This window comes from Trichogramma pretiosum, unplaced genomic scaffold (assembly GCF_000599845.2).
Source record: "Trichogramma pretiosum strain Unisexual culture from Peru unplaced genomic scaffold, Tpre_2.0 scaffold96, whole genome shotgun sequence".
NCBI classification, from domain to species: Eukaryota; Metazoa; Arthropoda; class Insecta; order Hymenoptera; family Trichogrammatidae; genus Trichogramma; species Trichogramma pretiosum.
The window spans coordinates 349,846-366,066 of record NW_019640792.1 but is presented as its reverse complement, the minus strand read 5'-3'; the positions used below and the strand labels follow the sequence as shown (position 1 = coordinate 366,066).

Here is a 16,221-nt window from a genome sequence, read left to right as displayed (position 1 = left end):
GTGTGCGCGCGCTCGTATATAATCGCGCATGGGGCAGAAAGAGAGAGAAAGAAAGAAAGAAAGAGCGAGAGAGAGAGACAGGAGGGGAGATTGAACTGCACAGCATAATGCACGAGAGAGGAAACTGCATCTCGTTGGGTATAGGCCCGTGCGCCGTATATATACTTTTATAGAGCTCATCTCGCGGGCGCTGCGCCGCTGCCGATGCAGCATCAGCAGCAGTTCGTGCCTGTGTTGCAGCCAAGCAAGTTTCCATCCGTGCCTTGCGCGCGCCCCGCGTTTCCAGCTGACTCCAATTGCGATATACGCTCCGAGTGCGCGCGCGTGCGCGTTTTCCTGTATACATTATTACGTACCTGTTGCTCTTCGACAACGTGTACGAGAATATTTTTTTGTTTCTAAGTTGCGAAAGATTTTGGTTAAATTGTGCTTTTTTCTGCGCCCTCGTAAAAAAAAAACGCGCAGCCATAGTGTGCAGTCGTGGTGTTTGGCAGTGTGCAGCCTCGTCGTACTCGTAACTATAATAATTTGTATTAACACACACGTTCTCATAAACAATACGTATTTTCGCTGCTGCACGTCAACGCAGAGGTCGACGTCGTTCAATAATGTAACTCTCTTTCTGTGCTGGTACGGGCTAATTGCTTATATAGATGTATATGTACGCGCGCTGGTGCTCCGCGTCGCATGATAATTGTGTCCCGTGCAGTAGTTAGAGGCTTGAAAATTAGAACTTTCACAATTATATACGTGCACCCGCGACAACGACACACACACATATATATATTCGTAAGTGAAAATCCGTCCTGACCTTAGGCGACTCGTATAGTGTATTATAACGCGCGAATCTAGCTCGCGCGACGTCGTGATGTGTGTAGCAAGCGTGTACAATAATAGTGAAGAAAAAAAAAGGTATCTCGGTGACTTTGAAAATCGTAATCTAGTGTTGCTGTACACATAATTGTGTAGCCTTAATTCGACGAAAATGTGTTTTCGTTTCAAAATCGCCATGATTGTGCTCCTTATTACATGTAATATCGAACGCGCGTCGCCAACAACAAGAAAAGTTAATACACGTATCGAACCCGCTGTATGCGCGTAGATATTGTATACCTTTGCTATAATATATCATAAGCACGATAAGATATATCAAGCAAGATATTAATCAATCGTACAATTATATCAATAAACCGGTGTAAGAATAATTATTTCACTGTATTCGTTTCGCGACGAAGCTCGAAACTTGAATGCGCAGCGTAACAGGGGACACTTGAAGTACTCGCGACAATAACGAGCAACGACACCGCACTGCGGAGCCCCGATATCGCTCCGTTTACATTTTGAGCTGTGTTGCAGAATTCGAAACACCTTGTATATCGCAAGAAACGCATAATGCGTATCGTGTGTACGTATACCCGCGCGTGCACGTGTCGTTCCGCGATCTCGAAAAGGAAAGAAAAAAATTTTTTTTTTGTCGAGACACGCGAAAAGTATATAAGTTTGCTGCTGCGTACGTCGCGTTGTTGAAATTTATTCGGCATGTGTACAATTGCGAAACGTCGAAAGTATTCACTGTCGCGCACGTATATATTATAATACACGTAGAAAGGAGACAGAGAGAGAGAATATCGCGATATCGCGCGTGGGTGGCCCCGGCCGCACTGTACCTCCATACACACACAGCAAGTACGCGTATATAAAATACAACCAACACATGCGTTTCTATAAAATACACGCTAAAGTTGACGCGCTCGTCTCGTCTCGCGCGCGAGCGTTATAATATATAGATATATATTTATATTATTGCTGCTGCACGTTTCGAATGCCCTATAAATCAGAACTGCGCCTTTTATTGTTCGATCTTAATCTATCGTGGCGGCTACCATTACCCCTCCCCGGTTGGCTCGATTCGTAAAAGATATATTACACGCGTAATATATAATATCGCGTATACGTATTAAAAGAGCGCGTATAGGATAATTTTCCGTTTTGTTGGCAAAAATTTTTTGTTGTTGTTATTACTTACATATATATATCCATCAGCGCGTGCGTACGCTCGAGCGAGCGAACGAATTAATGTAACAGGCCGATTTCGTCATTGAGCGATCGAGGAGTAATTCGTATTATAGCCGATCCATCGATTTCATTGAGCGAAGCAGCTCTCTCGCGTATATAATTGACGCTCCGACTCGACTCTCCGCATTTATATCATGTACATACTCGCGCGCGCATGTGTGTGTATTATATGCGTACATAAGCACCAGCAGCGTAAGTAATTAAGCTTTTAAATTGGCCAAAATAAACATACAAGTATGTATACATAAAAGCCTCTATATTACGCTGCTGCTGCTGGCTACCCGGCGCGCGGGAGAGACGGAAAAAATGCCTGGCGCGTCGCGAATTCTGACGCTTCATTGAGAAACGGCAAAGCAAACAAGCCTTTTAATTACAATAATTGATATATATCCTGCGGGCGCTGCACGTTAGTTTGCTCGTTCGAACTCGAGCTCGCGGTACATAGGAAGGGAGAGAGAGAGAGAGAGAGAGAACGTTTTCATTACGATACGTAAATGAACGTTCACTTCGACAATCGCGCTTGCATACAGCGATTCATCGAACAGTGCGGTGCATCGCGCGAGCGCATCAATGGATAGATATCTCTACGAATTGCACACAAGCACACATAATAGAATGTTACATACATTGCACGCACAAAAGAACAGCCGAGCGGCAGTGCGATTCGGGGCGCTATCGTTCCATAGCGCTGCTGCGTGGGACGTTAGTGGCACTTTTATAAAGTCAACTCTGTGTGCGCACCGCAGTCTCGAGCGCTCGGCACGAGGTGTGGCTGCTGCTGATGCAGTGTATCTCGCGCTGGGCCCCTGCGCCACACTCGATCGCAGCTATATAGCATGGGTTTTTGCGCCTGCGTGCGATCGTGTTAATATTATACGCGTGCGAGAACGCGTTAAGATTTATCGCTCGTTGTTGGTTTTTTCATTTCGCGAATATTTCGGCACACGCGAGAACGATCGCGTGTCTATAGTGCAGTATGAAAATGCAACTCGAAACCTCGAGATACGTAAGGATCCCGGGCCGAACTACACGTCTCTTATCGGCCGCTCCGCCGATTTCGACGTATACAATGATCGATCGTTCGAAGTCGAATTTTTATTTTGCCTCTCGCGATTCGTCGATCGTGAATATATTTTACGCCTTTCTCGCGCAGCCAAATGTTCGGATACTGCGCTTCGGTCTCTCGTGTTTATTAATTCGCAAACATTTGGGCATGTATTATAGACAAGCGATCGGTCTTTTTGGAACTATATACGCGCCTCGAGTGTTGCTGCTACGCGTGAGTTCTTTGACCGCGCGCTCGCGAGAAACGGCCAAATATTATCGCTTCGGCGATTGATTGACAGCCGACTAGCGTTTGACGCGCTATTTTTCTTCAGATATTAGGAGCTCGATTGAAAAATTTACAAGTATATCAAGTAGATCTATATCGCGGACGTCATGCTGATTCGTGTATGGATAATCGTATATCGTGCAGTGAATGTGTATGTGTGTGACTTTTAGTAGCAGAGATGTGCATATACTCGAGAGCTCCCGGTACTATGCTTGTATGACGCTGCAACGCTGCTGCCCTATATTATCGAAGCGCGCTTAATACAGTTATATGCAACACTCGACGCGCTCGCGGATCGGGTGTTGAATTACCCATAGGCACGAATGTCTTCGAGTCGTTCCATTTTGTAATGAATTTCAATCTCCCTAGCGACGCGACGACGACGACGACGACGAGTTTGTATACGTTTTGTACGTTTTGCTTCGAGTTACAAAATGCAGCAATGATAATTACGTACGTGAAATGTCGCGGCGCGCGCGATCGGCGCGCATTAAAAACGACACATAGACACCGTACCCGAGGGAGAGAGAGAGAGAGAGAGAGAGAGTGAGAGATAATAATAACTTTTCAATTACACTCTGTCGCCGTCGGTATTATAATAATAACACAGGTGGCATTATACGGCGTTACAAAAGGCGAATGAAAATCTCATCATCCCGTCGTCGTCGTCGTCGTCGTCGTCCGCGGCGTCGTAATTGCACCACGTCGTCGAGCCTCGAGCCGCGCGCGCTCCGATCCCAACCGAACATCTATAGTAGATAATTAAGCAACTCGAGCGTGCGTTTGTAAAAATACGACTCGAGTGTGTCCCCCTCCGATTTCATATATATAATACACGCACCTGTGCGCCCAGCCATCGTCACGTGTTCATAATGCTTGCGTATACGCACTCGTACACGCATGGACGCTCGACGCGCGGATTTTTTTTTTGCTGCAGGAGACGATATAATACGTACAGGTGAAGCAGCGGCAGCAGCAGCGGCACGACGAGCTTTTGTTTGCTCTTTTCGCGCTTCGGCGATTTAACGACTCGAAGCATATAATAAGCGCGCACGCGAGAGCAAAAATTTAACGAGCTGTGCTGCATGTGGATGGAGCAGAGCGAGGCTTTGACGATTTCATTGACACTCGTGCGTGAAGAAGGAGGGGAAGGAGGAGGAGTGCTTCCCCATGCGCTACGGTGCATGTGCATGTGCAAGCGTGAGTCATTCGCGCTTTAAAGATCGCGAAACGAACAAAAGAAATAACGATAATAAACGATGTCGTGCGCGCGAGACACATGCGCGCGGACAGAACATTCTGCGCTTGTCACTACTCGGCACGTGTCAAGCCTTCTTTTTTTTCTTCAATGTTTCGTACAAATTATGCGCACGCAACGCGTATATCGCGTAGTATCGTCGCAGTAAAATTTTCACCTGTGTTGAACACGCCGCGTCGACCCTCGCGTTAGCGTTATTGTACGTAGCGATTAAATCGCACACTCAGCTGTGTATTATGTACTCCCGAGGGGCTTGTACTCGCACTTTACGGTAAATCCTTTCTCTATTAATCAGCGCGAGCTTTTTTAACTATCCGCGTCTCTGTCTATATCTCCTCTATCTCTTTTCCGAGAAATTATATATATACGCGATTGAAATTACATTAGAGTCGAGCGGCAGAGAGATCGGCAAGCGATCCTTGACTTTGACGAGGATTTGAAACGTAATAACGAGCCTGTCTATAACACGATCGATCGATCGAAAAAACTCTCTCTTTTTTTGACGACTAGGGGGGAGGGCCTCTCGTTGCTTATTATATTATTTATTAATATGCGCGCGCGACGCGACGCGAGAAAACAGTCGAATTAACCGCGAGCTCGCGGCGCGCTTGTAAGCATTAAATTTTACGAGCAAAGTATCTGCTTTTTTTTCCTCGTACATTAATTCTAATAAATTCATTGCGCGCGCGCGCGCGTGGGTATGTGCGCGCAGCTCTCGACAAGTACGCGGATATCATATTATGGTATACGTGCTATACATTCGTTTACGACTTTTACCGGAAGTAAAGTATTTTTTCTCTTTTCGCGAGAAATATCTCGCTCTCGCGCGCGCGCGTCCCTGCTTCCTCCTGTACCATTAAAGAGAGCGCGTGTGCGAACTGCGCTAATAATAGCTCGATATAAAGTTCGACGTCGCCCCCGAGAGAACATGGAAAACGTCTGGATCTCGAGCCAGCGCGTGTTGATACTTCTTACGTGTATTTGCTATCTGTATTAGTTTATTTTCTTCTTTGCCCAATTTTGTTTTTACCCTAATAGGTATCGGGTCGAAATTCTATACTCGCGAGCTGAAGTGGATGTTCTAGTATCAACGTGGAAATTAATAAAAGATGTTTACGTTTAACGTGATTGCAATGACAATCGAAAAATAAATAATTTGGACGCGACACGAGACGGATATGTCCCCATTGCATGAGCTTGGCTTATTTATCGGTCCCAACAAGTGTAATGACTGACGAATGATATTCATAAATGATAAAGCGATTTTTGTAGTTATTATTTAAAATACACATTGAGACATTTAAAAGTAGTGAAACTTTTTCCGACGAACAACCTGAACTTTTCGTCATGGTAGTGCTGAAGCAATTCATTCTATGATATACAAATATGAAAACTACATTCTCAATTTAATTAAGAAAAATAAATGTTCGATATCTGAACCTGTAGCGCCATACAGGTAGATAAACACAGTGCATTTTCAAACATTTTCAATTCATATTAGAATCTAATTTCTGATAAGAAACTCGATTTATAGTAGATTTTAATTAATAGCGAGAAGTATTTTTCTTGGGTCTCGAAAATCAGTTCTACAATGCATATGAGTATAGCATCTGTTTGGATTTATTTTGATTCCCTCCGATTTGAAATTACACGCTAGCGCACATGCGGCGCTTGTATCTTTGCGCCTCGACGACGACGACGACAACGACAACGATGACGAAGAGAAAAAAAGAAAAGGTTCGATGGTATCTCTTCGTCTCGGCAACCCACCCACACGCACACAAACACATGGCGTGCGAGTTGAACATTATTCGCGCTCCACGCGGTCGTCGTGCGGGTCTCTTTATGCATTACTCGCGCTAAAAGCACGTGTGTGTGCGCGCGCGACTGCAGCCGCCCGTGCGGCAAGCCAGCAATAACAGCTATGCAACGCGCGCTGCGCAGCCCCTTTAAAAGGCGTGAATCATTCTGCGGTATTTGCATCCCTTTTTTTTTCAACTACAACCGCTGCACTTTGGCTCTCTCTCGCTCTCTATCTCTCACGCACGAGGCGAATTAGTCACTCGAGCGAGGCGCTTACATACACGCACATACACATGCGCATATATGCTATACGCGCGTGGCGTTGAAGATTTCATGAATCGCGAGATTACGCTTTATTTAGTCTAGTCTCTTGTATATATGCGCGCACAGTCACATAAAGCTGCAGCAGCGGCAGCGGCAAAAACAGCTCGAAATAAAAAAGACTTGAAAATAAATGTTTGTCGTCGGATGAGAGAGGTCGTTCGCACTCCCTTCGTGCGAATTCCTGCGGCTCACTGATATTATACGTATACATGTATATCGGTATTCGCGAAGTTCGTTTACCCAACTCGTTACGTAAAATAAGAAGAAGAGAAATAATAAACCGATCTTGGTGGAAAATACACAGAGAGGGAACGAGAGAAAATAAAAATAATTGAAAATTTCATTAGGCGAAAGTAAAAAAAAACTTTAAAAAATTCAAGGTTTTTTGAGAATCAGTATAGCGATTTAAATCGTTACAGAGACGTAGTAAGGTTACTCAACTTGGATCGGAAATTATTATAATCAATATTCAGCTGCAATAAGAGCAGCAGGATGTGGAAGTTGTTAATTTTTTGGTTAATATGATTGTAATACAAAAAGATAACAATGCAAGTCAATTAATGAATTCAACTTTTTATTATAAAATGATTTATTTCATAACATGCTTATCATTACGCCGAGCTTCGACCTAAAAATGCCAAGCAAATGTTCCACAAATCTTTGATTGCCAAATTGTCGATGACGCTTTCGCAGCAAAGAATCGGCAGCCGGAAGTACGACAACTCGTAGAAACAATCCGCTGCCCATCTCCGGAAAAATCTTCTCTTCAGCTCCTCGCAGAGAGGCACAATACAAGCCTCCGCATACCTTTGGGAAAGCTCGCTAATTTTTTTCGAACGCACAAAATCGAAGTGGTGATGCACGAGTAATCTCCCTGCCTCTTCGGGCGATAGTCGGCACAGGTCCTGGATCGACAGATTCGGACCTATCATAGTATCGTTGTATCTCATCACTTCTTCCATTAAGTCAAATGCGTTTATGTATTCTACCAACTCTCCGATATCATCCTCAATTCGGTCAATATTTTCAGGAACATTTTCAGGAAAGTTCGCCCTATTCTCGTACAATCCGAGCCTATCGAAAAATGACATGATCTGCAGAGCGTCGATTAGTTCCAACTCGTATCCTCCGTTTTCAAGGCGTTCGACGACGGCCAGAGCATTGGCTGCCAGTCTCAATTTAACATAAATAACGTCAAATTCATAGTGGTATCTCTGACCGATTGAATTCGCTCTAGGAAAATAGAAATTCCTTTCCAAATCAGCACCATGACGTATGAGTTGCTCGACGGTATGCGGCAGAAGATTCTCTATAGCTGTTTCCAGCGGCGTACCGGAAAAATCATTCACGGCTTCCACGTTCACCGGCCGCGTGCTGAGCCTGAAGAACGCGTCCACCAAGTCATCGTCCTCGTCTCTCTCGCAAACGAAGTGCAGAGGTGTAGATCGATTCTCGTCGGGCGCATCGGGAACGGCGCCTCTCGTCAGCAGCAATTCCATCACCCTCCGATCGTAGCTGACGGCCCAGTGCAACGGTGTCTTGCCCCAATTGTCCCCGACGTCGAGCTGCACCGGCAGACGTTTCTCGTCGACGACCTCGAAGAACATCTCCGCCAGATTCCCGCCGCCGTCTTCTCTCTGACAGATGTAGTGCAGAGGCGTCTGTCCGTCGCCGTCCGCTAAATTGGGATCGGCCCCGTGTCTCAGCACGAATTGGCCAACGATTCCGTGTCCTCTCATCATGGCGCAGTGCAAGGGCGTTCGACCGCATTTCGTCCGGGCGTCCACCTCGATCGGCTTGTATCGCTCGTGGCTGAGCTCGAACACCATCTCGGCCAGCTCTTGGTCGTCGGCTTTCAGGCAGATGTCGTGCAGAGCCGTCAGTCCGCCGTCGTTGGCCAAATTCGGATTGGCGCCGTTACTCAGCAGCAATCGGGCCAAATTTCTGCAGCCGCTGGACAGAGCCACGTGTAGCGCTGTGTCGCCCGACGCGTCCTGGGCATTGACTCGCAGCGTCACGCGAAGCTCGGCACAGACGTCGATTACCCTCCGCGCCAAGATGTGGCTGTCTTCGGGATGCTTGCAAATCGAGTGCAGAGGAGTCGATCCTTTGGCATTGGCTGCATTCGGATTTGCTCCGTTCCTCAGCAACAACTCGGACGTCTGCACGCGGCCGTTGGACAGAGCCGCATGTAGCGGCGTGTCGCCCGACTTGTCCCGAGCATCGACTTGCAGCGTCACACCGAGCTCGGCACAGATCTTCAATAACATCTCGATCATTCCGTCATCTCTTCTCATGCAAATGATGTGCAAAGCTGTCGATCCTTCATTGTCGGCCATATTGGGATCGGCGCCTTTTCGTAGTAGCAATTCGACCAACTTCCGGTTGTCGGAGTTCATGGCCAATGCCGAGTGCAACGCTGTCCTACCGTGAATGTCTTGGGTATTGACTCGCACCGTTGAACGAAGCTCGTCGCAGACGTCGAAAAACATTTCGGCCAATAATTCATCGTCGCTATTTCCTCTCGTGCAAATAGTGTGCAGAGGAGTGTATCTCCTCGCGCCGCAGAAATTTGGATCCGCACCATTTCGCAGTAGCAATTCGGCCACCTTGCCGTGCTCGTAACGCAGAGCTAGGTTCAGCGGCGACTTCTCGTCCCTCGTGAGGCAGTTGGGGTCGTGCCCGAGCTCGAGAAATTTTTTGACGGCGTCGACGCAGCCAGCCGCACAGGCCACGTGCAAATGAGTACTGTCGTCCCTGTTGTCGATGAAGTTCACGTCAAATCTGTTGTAAATTTTGAAGAGAGCAAAGGCAACGCGGCGCTTCATTCGTTGCCTGAGCACTTGATGCAGCGGTGTGGTGCGACCCGGCGCTGGCTTGCCGTCCTCGCCGTCTTGGGGCTGGTCCTTGTAGCCGCTGCGAGCCACGAACGTAACGAACCGTTCTTGCATCAGGCTTAGTTCGGTAAAGTTAGTCATAGAATCCATGAGAAGAACTTCGATTTCTTCGGGACGAAGGACGCCAAGCAGATCGGGAAGTCGACTCGTCCACTCTTTGATCAGAAGATCTAGTCGCCAGAGAAGGGTTCGTCGCTCGTCTGCTTTCGTAAAATCGACGTTTTCTAGTAAGCGTCTCAAACTGCTCAATTTTTCTTGGTTTACTTCGTCACATTGCTCGATATCAAAATCCCATTCATCGCTGGACGAAGCCATTTTTTCTGCGAACTCACACACACACAATAAACAAAAGTCACTAATTATGATGTAAAAAATATTTTCTTCACTTGTGATCGCTCGCTGCAGTCGACGAGATCTATCTCTGCTGCTCACACTACTGCGTCGTGATCTTCACTGAGTCGAACACGTGTAGTGGCTATGTCTAGTTCTATGACTACGCATGGGTATTACGGTCCGAGACTATGACTACGCATGGACACGCCCACCCAGTGAGATTAGATTCGATCAAATTCGATGTCTTATTGGGCTATGGAGTTTCCATGAAAGAGAAAGGCATAGATACACGATGCTACCAGAGACGTTGCAGTGTTAAGTGCAGCAGCCTAGACCAACTCAAAATTGAAAATTTTTTCTAGACAAGACTAGACAAGTACAGACTTGTGTCGACAGATTTTGTCTATATCTACAAATTTTTGTCGTTTTCACACCTTTCACTTCTGGGCCACGTGCTTCAATATTATTACCTACTTATTCTATGTAAGCCGCGAGCAGAAGTTCCTCAAAAACACCGGCCACTAATTTTGCACGATGCTCAACGAGCTTTAAAAAATTCCATCACTTTTACAAAAAGGAAACAAAAAAATTGAAAGCGAATCCTCGTAATTAATCGATTTATATATATTCGCGTTCCGACTGTTAATGATCAACACGGGATATTACATACTCGCTCGCGCGACCACAACAACCATTTACTGTACGAACGAGCTGAGCGGGGGTATACGTTGATGATGGATCACATTTTCATGGGCTGTCTCGCGGGCGCGCGCGCGAAAGAATGATTAAAAGCCCGCGGAGTACATCTCGTTCGCCGCATGCATTTAATATATAGCACGGTATAAATCGCTACGTTGCGTCGAGCTTGTGCTCGAAAGAAAGCGAACGAAATTTCGCAAGTTCCAACGAGCACACGACGAAGCGCAGTTGAGATGTATATACGAAAGGAGGAAGAAGAGGATGTGACTTTCTGCGCTTATACATATAGCATGATTATACATATAGGCAGGCGACAGATACGTATCGAAGATTAGCGAAGGAAACGAGGTGTATGTATACCGATGTATTTTGAAAGCCACGTACGGCGATGCGACGATGGGCGGTGGCGCGTCTACGTCTGGCTCGCGTCCTCTCTTTATTACACTTTGTTGTCTAGTTTTGAAAAAAATCTGCTCGCAGCTACAACACGCCGCACGCGTCATTTAACGCACGCGGAAATCGCACTCGCGCTCCGGGGCCCCCCTTGATATACCCATATACACACAGCAACACAGCCCATAAGCATAATAGCTCGTGTATAGTGTACACAAACACACACGATATTTATAATGTGCGAGCAACACAAATATCAATGTGTATATATGAGCAATTCTCTAAATGAAACGCATTTTTGGAGGTAGAATCGCGGCAAATTTTTTTTTCAACCTACGCGGATACGGACCCCCGGGAACTGTTTTTGGGGGTCCTAGGAACATGTAACCACGTAGGAACCATTGAAATTTCAATAGTCCTTATTTTCAGAGCTACTTTTGTGATTTAGAGGACGAAAAGTCATCTTTTCACGCAAATACGACTTATTACTCGATTTCCAAGTCGCTGAAAAAGTATCAAGACTCATCTAAAAAAAATAACTGGCTACTGTGTTCGATAGGAAATTTTCTCAACTTTCTAATGGTGCTATCAGATTTTCCGATAAGTCGCACATTCACCGAGAAAATCGCCATCAAACGTGCAAAGCTAAATATCTCGAAAAACTCGGTACGGAAAAAGGGATCTTTGATGTCTATTTTTGATTTTTCCTGTTGAAAATGAGATTTTTTGGAAAATCTGATGGCACCATGAGAAAGCTGAGGAAATTTCCTATCGAAATCATATATTCATTTATTTTTTCAGTGGAATTTACGAGCTAGTTTTGATTGTACCGAGCCGAAAACCTCGCGACCGCGCCGAATCAGCTCGGAAACAAAAAGCAGCGAACAACGTGAAAGAAATTCCCATGTATAACATTGTAATTCGAGTCAAAAAATAAATGAAGATATGCTTTCGATAGAAAATTTCCTCGGCTTTCTCATGGGGTAGTCAGATTTTTCGATAAATTTCATTTTCACAAGGAAAAATCAACAATTATCCAAAAAGTTCACTTTTTCCGTACTGAATTTTTCGACATATTTAGCCCTCAATATGTGATGGCGATTTTCGCAGTAAAAATTGGGTATTTCGGAAAATCGAATAGTACCATCGGAAAGCTGAGAAAATTTCCTATCGATATCACAAGTCAGTTAAATTTTTTAGATGAGTTTTGATACTTTTTCAACGACTTGGAAATCGAGTAACTAGCCGCATTTACGAGAAAACATGATTTTTCGTCCTCTAAATCACAAAAGTAGCTATAAAAGTAAGCACTATTGAAATTTCAATGGTTCCTACGTGGTTACATGTTCCTAGGACCCCCAAAAACATTCCCCGGGGGTCCGTATCCGCGTAGGTTGAAAAAAAAATTTGCCTCGATTCTACCTCCAAAAATGCGTTTCATTTAGAGAATTGCTCATATATTTCGCGAGAGAAAGTTCGTCCATATTATACGTATACGCGTGCTGTGTGCAGTCGCGGAGAGCCCGCGAGAAAAGAGTCTCGAAAGATTAGACTCTTTAGGCGCCGGCGTGTCGATCTCTCATATACGGACGCCGGGGCATGCAGCAGCATTGCACGCACGGCACACAACACACACCGCGTACCGAAAGTTTTCACGAACGTGTCTATACAGATATCGAAGGTAGCCATAGGAGTAGTAGTAGTAGTAATAGTAATAGGCGCCGCAACGAGAGAAATCGGAGCCGCTCATTTTGCGGCTTTGCTGCGGCTATGTGTATATATTCCTCTAATATAATGCAAATAAACGCGCCTGTAAGCAATGTGTAGTAGCATATTATAAACTTTGGGTAACAAACCCATATGTCTAATTATCCTTTATGTAAGAGCGTCTGGACTTTGCGTGCGGACAAAGAGCATTGGCGGCGGCCGCGAGAGTTCGATCGACGCCTGGCCGATTCTTTTCCGATTGATAATCGACGCGGTAAAAACTCGTACTTAATGATTCATCGTAATAACGTGACTGGAGCGATATACGCTCCGTGCAGTCGAGCAAAACTGCCTCCAGTGATAACAAAGAACTGCTGCTGCTGCTGCTACTCTCTATATAGGGTAGAGAACGAGAAGTGCCAACAAAATCAACTTTTCACGAGATCCTTGTTTCTTCTTATGGCTGTGGCTGCTGCTGCTGCTGCTGCTGCCTGCGAGAATCACGACACACCTTTATGATCTGCGCTTCTCTCGGTCTTGGTTCTCGACTCGAAACGACGAATTAAATAATCACGCTCCCGAGTATTGGCACGTCTATATGATATGTTATTCAAATCGCGCGATCCTTATAAAGCGCACGCCACACGACAAAGCCTCTCGATTCGCCGAGCGAGACGTTCCCGAAGATATTACCGATGCAGCATAAAGGCGCTGCAGCGTGCGAAAGCCCACCAAGTCACGTTATTTTATTTTTATATTTTTCTATTCGTTTCTTCCAACTCTTTTTTTTTGTCACAAATAAAAATACATTGCCGAGCGCGTAAAGTAAGTTCGGTACATATTTACGTAAATATGCGTGTAGACCCACGCCAAGAGACTCTTGGAAGAAAATCCATACTTAATTTGTTTTTCCATCGTTATATACATATAGTGGAAAGCAGCAGACCAACCGATGAGAGATTTCATATTTTGAGAGATGAAAGGGCATAATCGGCCGCACGGATGCGCCCGCACATGCTCTCGTCTTTCTTGTGTGTGTCTATTACGCGGTGAAAGATGACAACAAGCCCGTAACCGATTGATTGGTTTTAACGAGTAACTATTTTTACGCACGGCACGCAAGTCGAGTTCGACTCGTGAGAGTAAAATTACGCGGGTTAGGAAAAGCACTCGATCGCTCGATAAATAAGATGTATATACGTTCGAGGGATAATATATTGGAAGCCTTTAGCGCTGGCGCCCCTCGCGTATACGATCTGTGCGCGCCTCGAGCTCGCAGTAAGAGAGAGAGAGAGACAAGTCAAATATTCCGACGTAATTACCACGACGTAATTATCTCGAATGATGGCTTTTTTTTAATAGTTTGCTTTTATTTTCGTTACATAATGACACCACAAACACACACGAGCGCTCCCGAATTGGATTATATACACACACACACACGTATAATATGTATGCATAGAATACGAATTTTGATTTTGTCAGGCTTCATTATGCGCTCTCGACTCGCGAGCGCGACTACATATATGACTTTATGTAACTGCTCTCCGCGCTAGCTCTAGCTATATCATACGTATTATATCTAGGTGACAATTTTCTTTCTCTGCTCCAGTGTGTGTGTTGACTGTGTCACGTGTAGGTACCCCCGTAATAAGAAGCAAATGCTCTCCGATACGTCTATTAGTTAATTTGATTTATACGCCGAGCTAATAGGCCGTTTCAACCGATTAATTGCCTTACACCGCGCGCTTACGCCGCTGTGACAAGTAGTATTTATTATTATAATCTCTTTTGGCTCGCTGCAGCGCGCGACTGCATTCGGCTTTTATGCAACCGAAAAGAAAGAGGAAAAAAAAAAAAAAGAAAGAAAGAAAGAAAGAGCAAACAGAACTCGAGGCAGGTATACGTGTATTCGGTATATATCGACAACGAGGCTCGTTTGGGGGGGCCGAGCCGAGCGATGAGGCTTATATGTAAATTCAGTCGAGCGCGCGGCCGTCTGTACACAATTTCGCAAATTGTTTGCCCCGCGTCATTTTCTCTCTTCTTTGTTTTCCCGTACCTATACCTATACGTCTCTCGTGTGTTACGTACGGTATGAGAATAAAAAAAAAAAGAAAGAAAGAAGCAGAAAGATAGAATAACGAATTTTCCCCACATAGTAAAAATAGATGCGATAAAAATGATGTGCGCTTTTTCCGTCAGTCACTCGTTTTATATAAACCCTATATCTCGCGATGCCATATCGTATAGATCGAGCGAAAGAGAGAATAGATGTTCGTTTATGAGCTTCGAGAGATGTTGTTAGGGATGTATTTTTGTGCGTTTGTGCTAAAAAAAAGAGAGAAAAAAAAGATGAAAAAAAATGGAAAGAAATAAAGGAGAGAAAATAAACCAAAATAGCATAGGAGGCATGGATTTGTAGAATTGACAAGCTCGTAATTACCGAGTTAACCCAATGATCTCGTTTTTATCTAATCAACTTGGCTAAAAAAATAAAAAAAATTAAATATCAAAATAGAAAAGGAGAACGCGTTATGTTATAATGTTTTTGCACGCGTGAAACAACATCTCTCATAAATTCGTATCACTAATTCTTTTTTTTTTCAATAATAAGCGACAAATAAATTCGTACAACATGGATAGTCAATAAAGCTCGCGCGTACACGGAGACGTGTATAGCTATAATATGTAGGTAACGCGAGCCGTATTACAGGCGTCTAGACGTGTCTCTCGCACAAGCTCGCGCGTCGTTCTCGAATTCAATTCACGCACCAGTAAATCGCCCATACATATATGTACGCACACCCACCCGCACCCACACTCTCAAACATGTAGCTTTGTAAATAACTTTGGTTCTGTTTCATCTTTTTTTTAATTTTGCGCTTATCTGTCCGACGCACAGGCACGACGACGGATCTGGTGCCGCAATTGCTGGGCATGTTCGACGAACTGGCACGTGCCGCCAACAACAACAACAACAACAGCATTGACCACCACCACCACCAGGTGACGACGGCCGCCGGACTACAGAAACGCCTGAGCCTCGTGCAAAAGCGCATGTCGCGCGTCTACGACATGCCGAGTTTACTGATAAGCAGCAGCAGCGCTAACAATAGTAACAACAGTGCCATGAACAACGAGCAGGAGGACGGCGACACAGCAGCCGAGGACGGCGACGACGAGGACGTCGAGGAGGATATGATGGGAATCTCGCCCACGACGACGCTTAGGTAAGTTAGACTCGTTTTATTATATGTATGCGCACGTAATTATATATGCGCTCGCGTTCAAAGGCTTACGTATATAACTATGCAGAACAATCATTCAGTTACCGATCTCGTTTATATATGTATAACGACGATTTTGCTGCGACGACTTCGTATAAATATAACGTA

At 45.0% G+C, this 16,221-nt stretch overlaps 2 protein-coding genes across 4 annotated transcripts in view; one reads left to right on the top strand and one right to left on the bottom strand.

The window, feature by feature from the left end:
• The window catches only part of LOC106655658 (histone-lysine N-methyltransferase, H3 lysine-79 specific-like), a 62,225-nt gene that overhangs the window by 34,858 nt on the left and 11,146 nt on the right, over window positions 1-16,221 (top strand). For all 3 annotated transcript variants that reach the window (XM_014376162.2, XM_014376161.2, XM_014376163.2), the window contains exon 2: window positions 15,729-16,056. In XM_014376162.2, the coding sequence (XP_014231648.1) occupies window positions 15,729-16,056 (328 nt within the window). The remainder of the gene's footprint in view (window positions 1-15,728; window positions 16,057-16,221) is intronic.
• LOC106655660 (ankyrin-1-like) lies at window positions 7,356-10,704 on the bottom strand. Its single transcript, XM_014376164.2, has 2 exons — window positions 10,078-10,704; window positions 7,356-10,011 (listed from the first exon to the last, which is right to left on the bottom strand). The coding sequence occupies exon 2, from the start codon at window positions 10,004-10,006 to the stop codon at window positions 7,406-7,408; it is 2,601 nt and encodes an 866-aa protein (XP_014231650.1). The 5' UTR covers window positions 10,007-10,011; window positions 10,078-10,704; the 3' UTR covers window positions 7,356-7,405.

Excerpts from the sequence above, each read along its gene's own strand:
- LOC106655660 (XM_014376164.2), bottom strand. The coding sequence starts at position 10,006 with ATGGCTTCGTCCAGCGATGAATGGGATTTTGATATCGAGCAATGTGAC.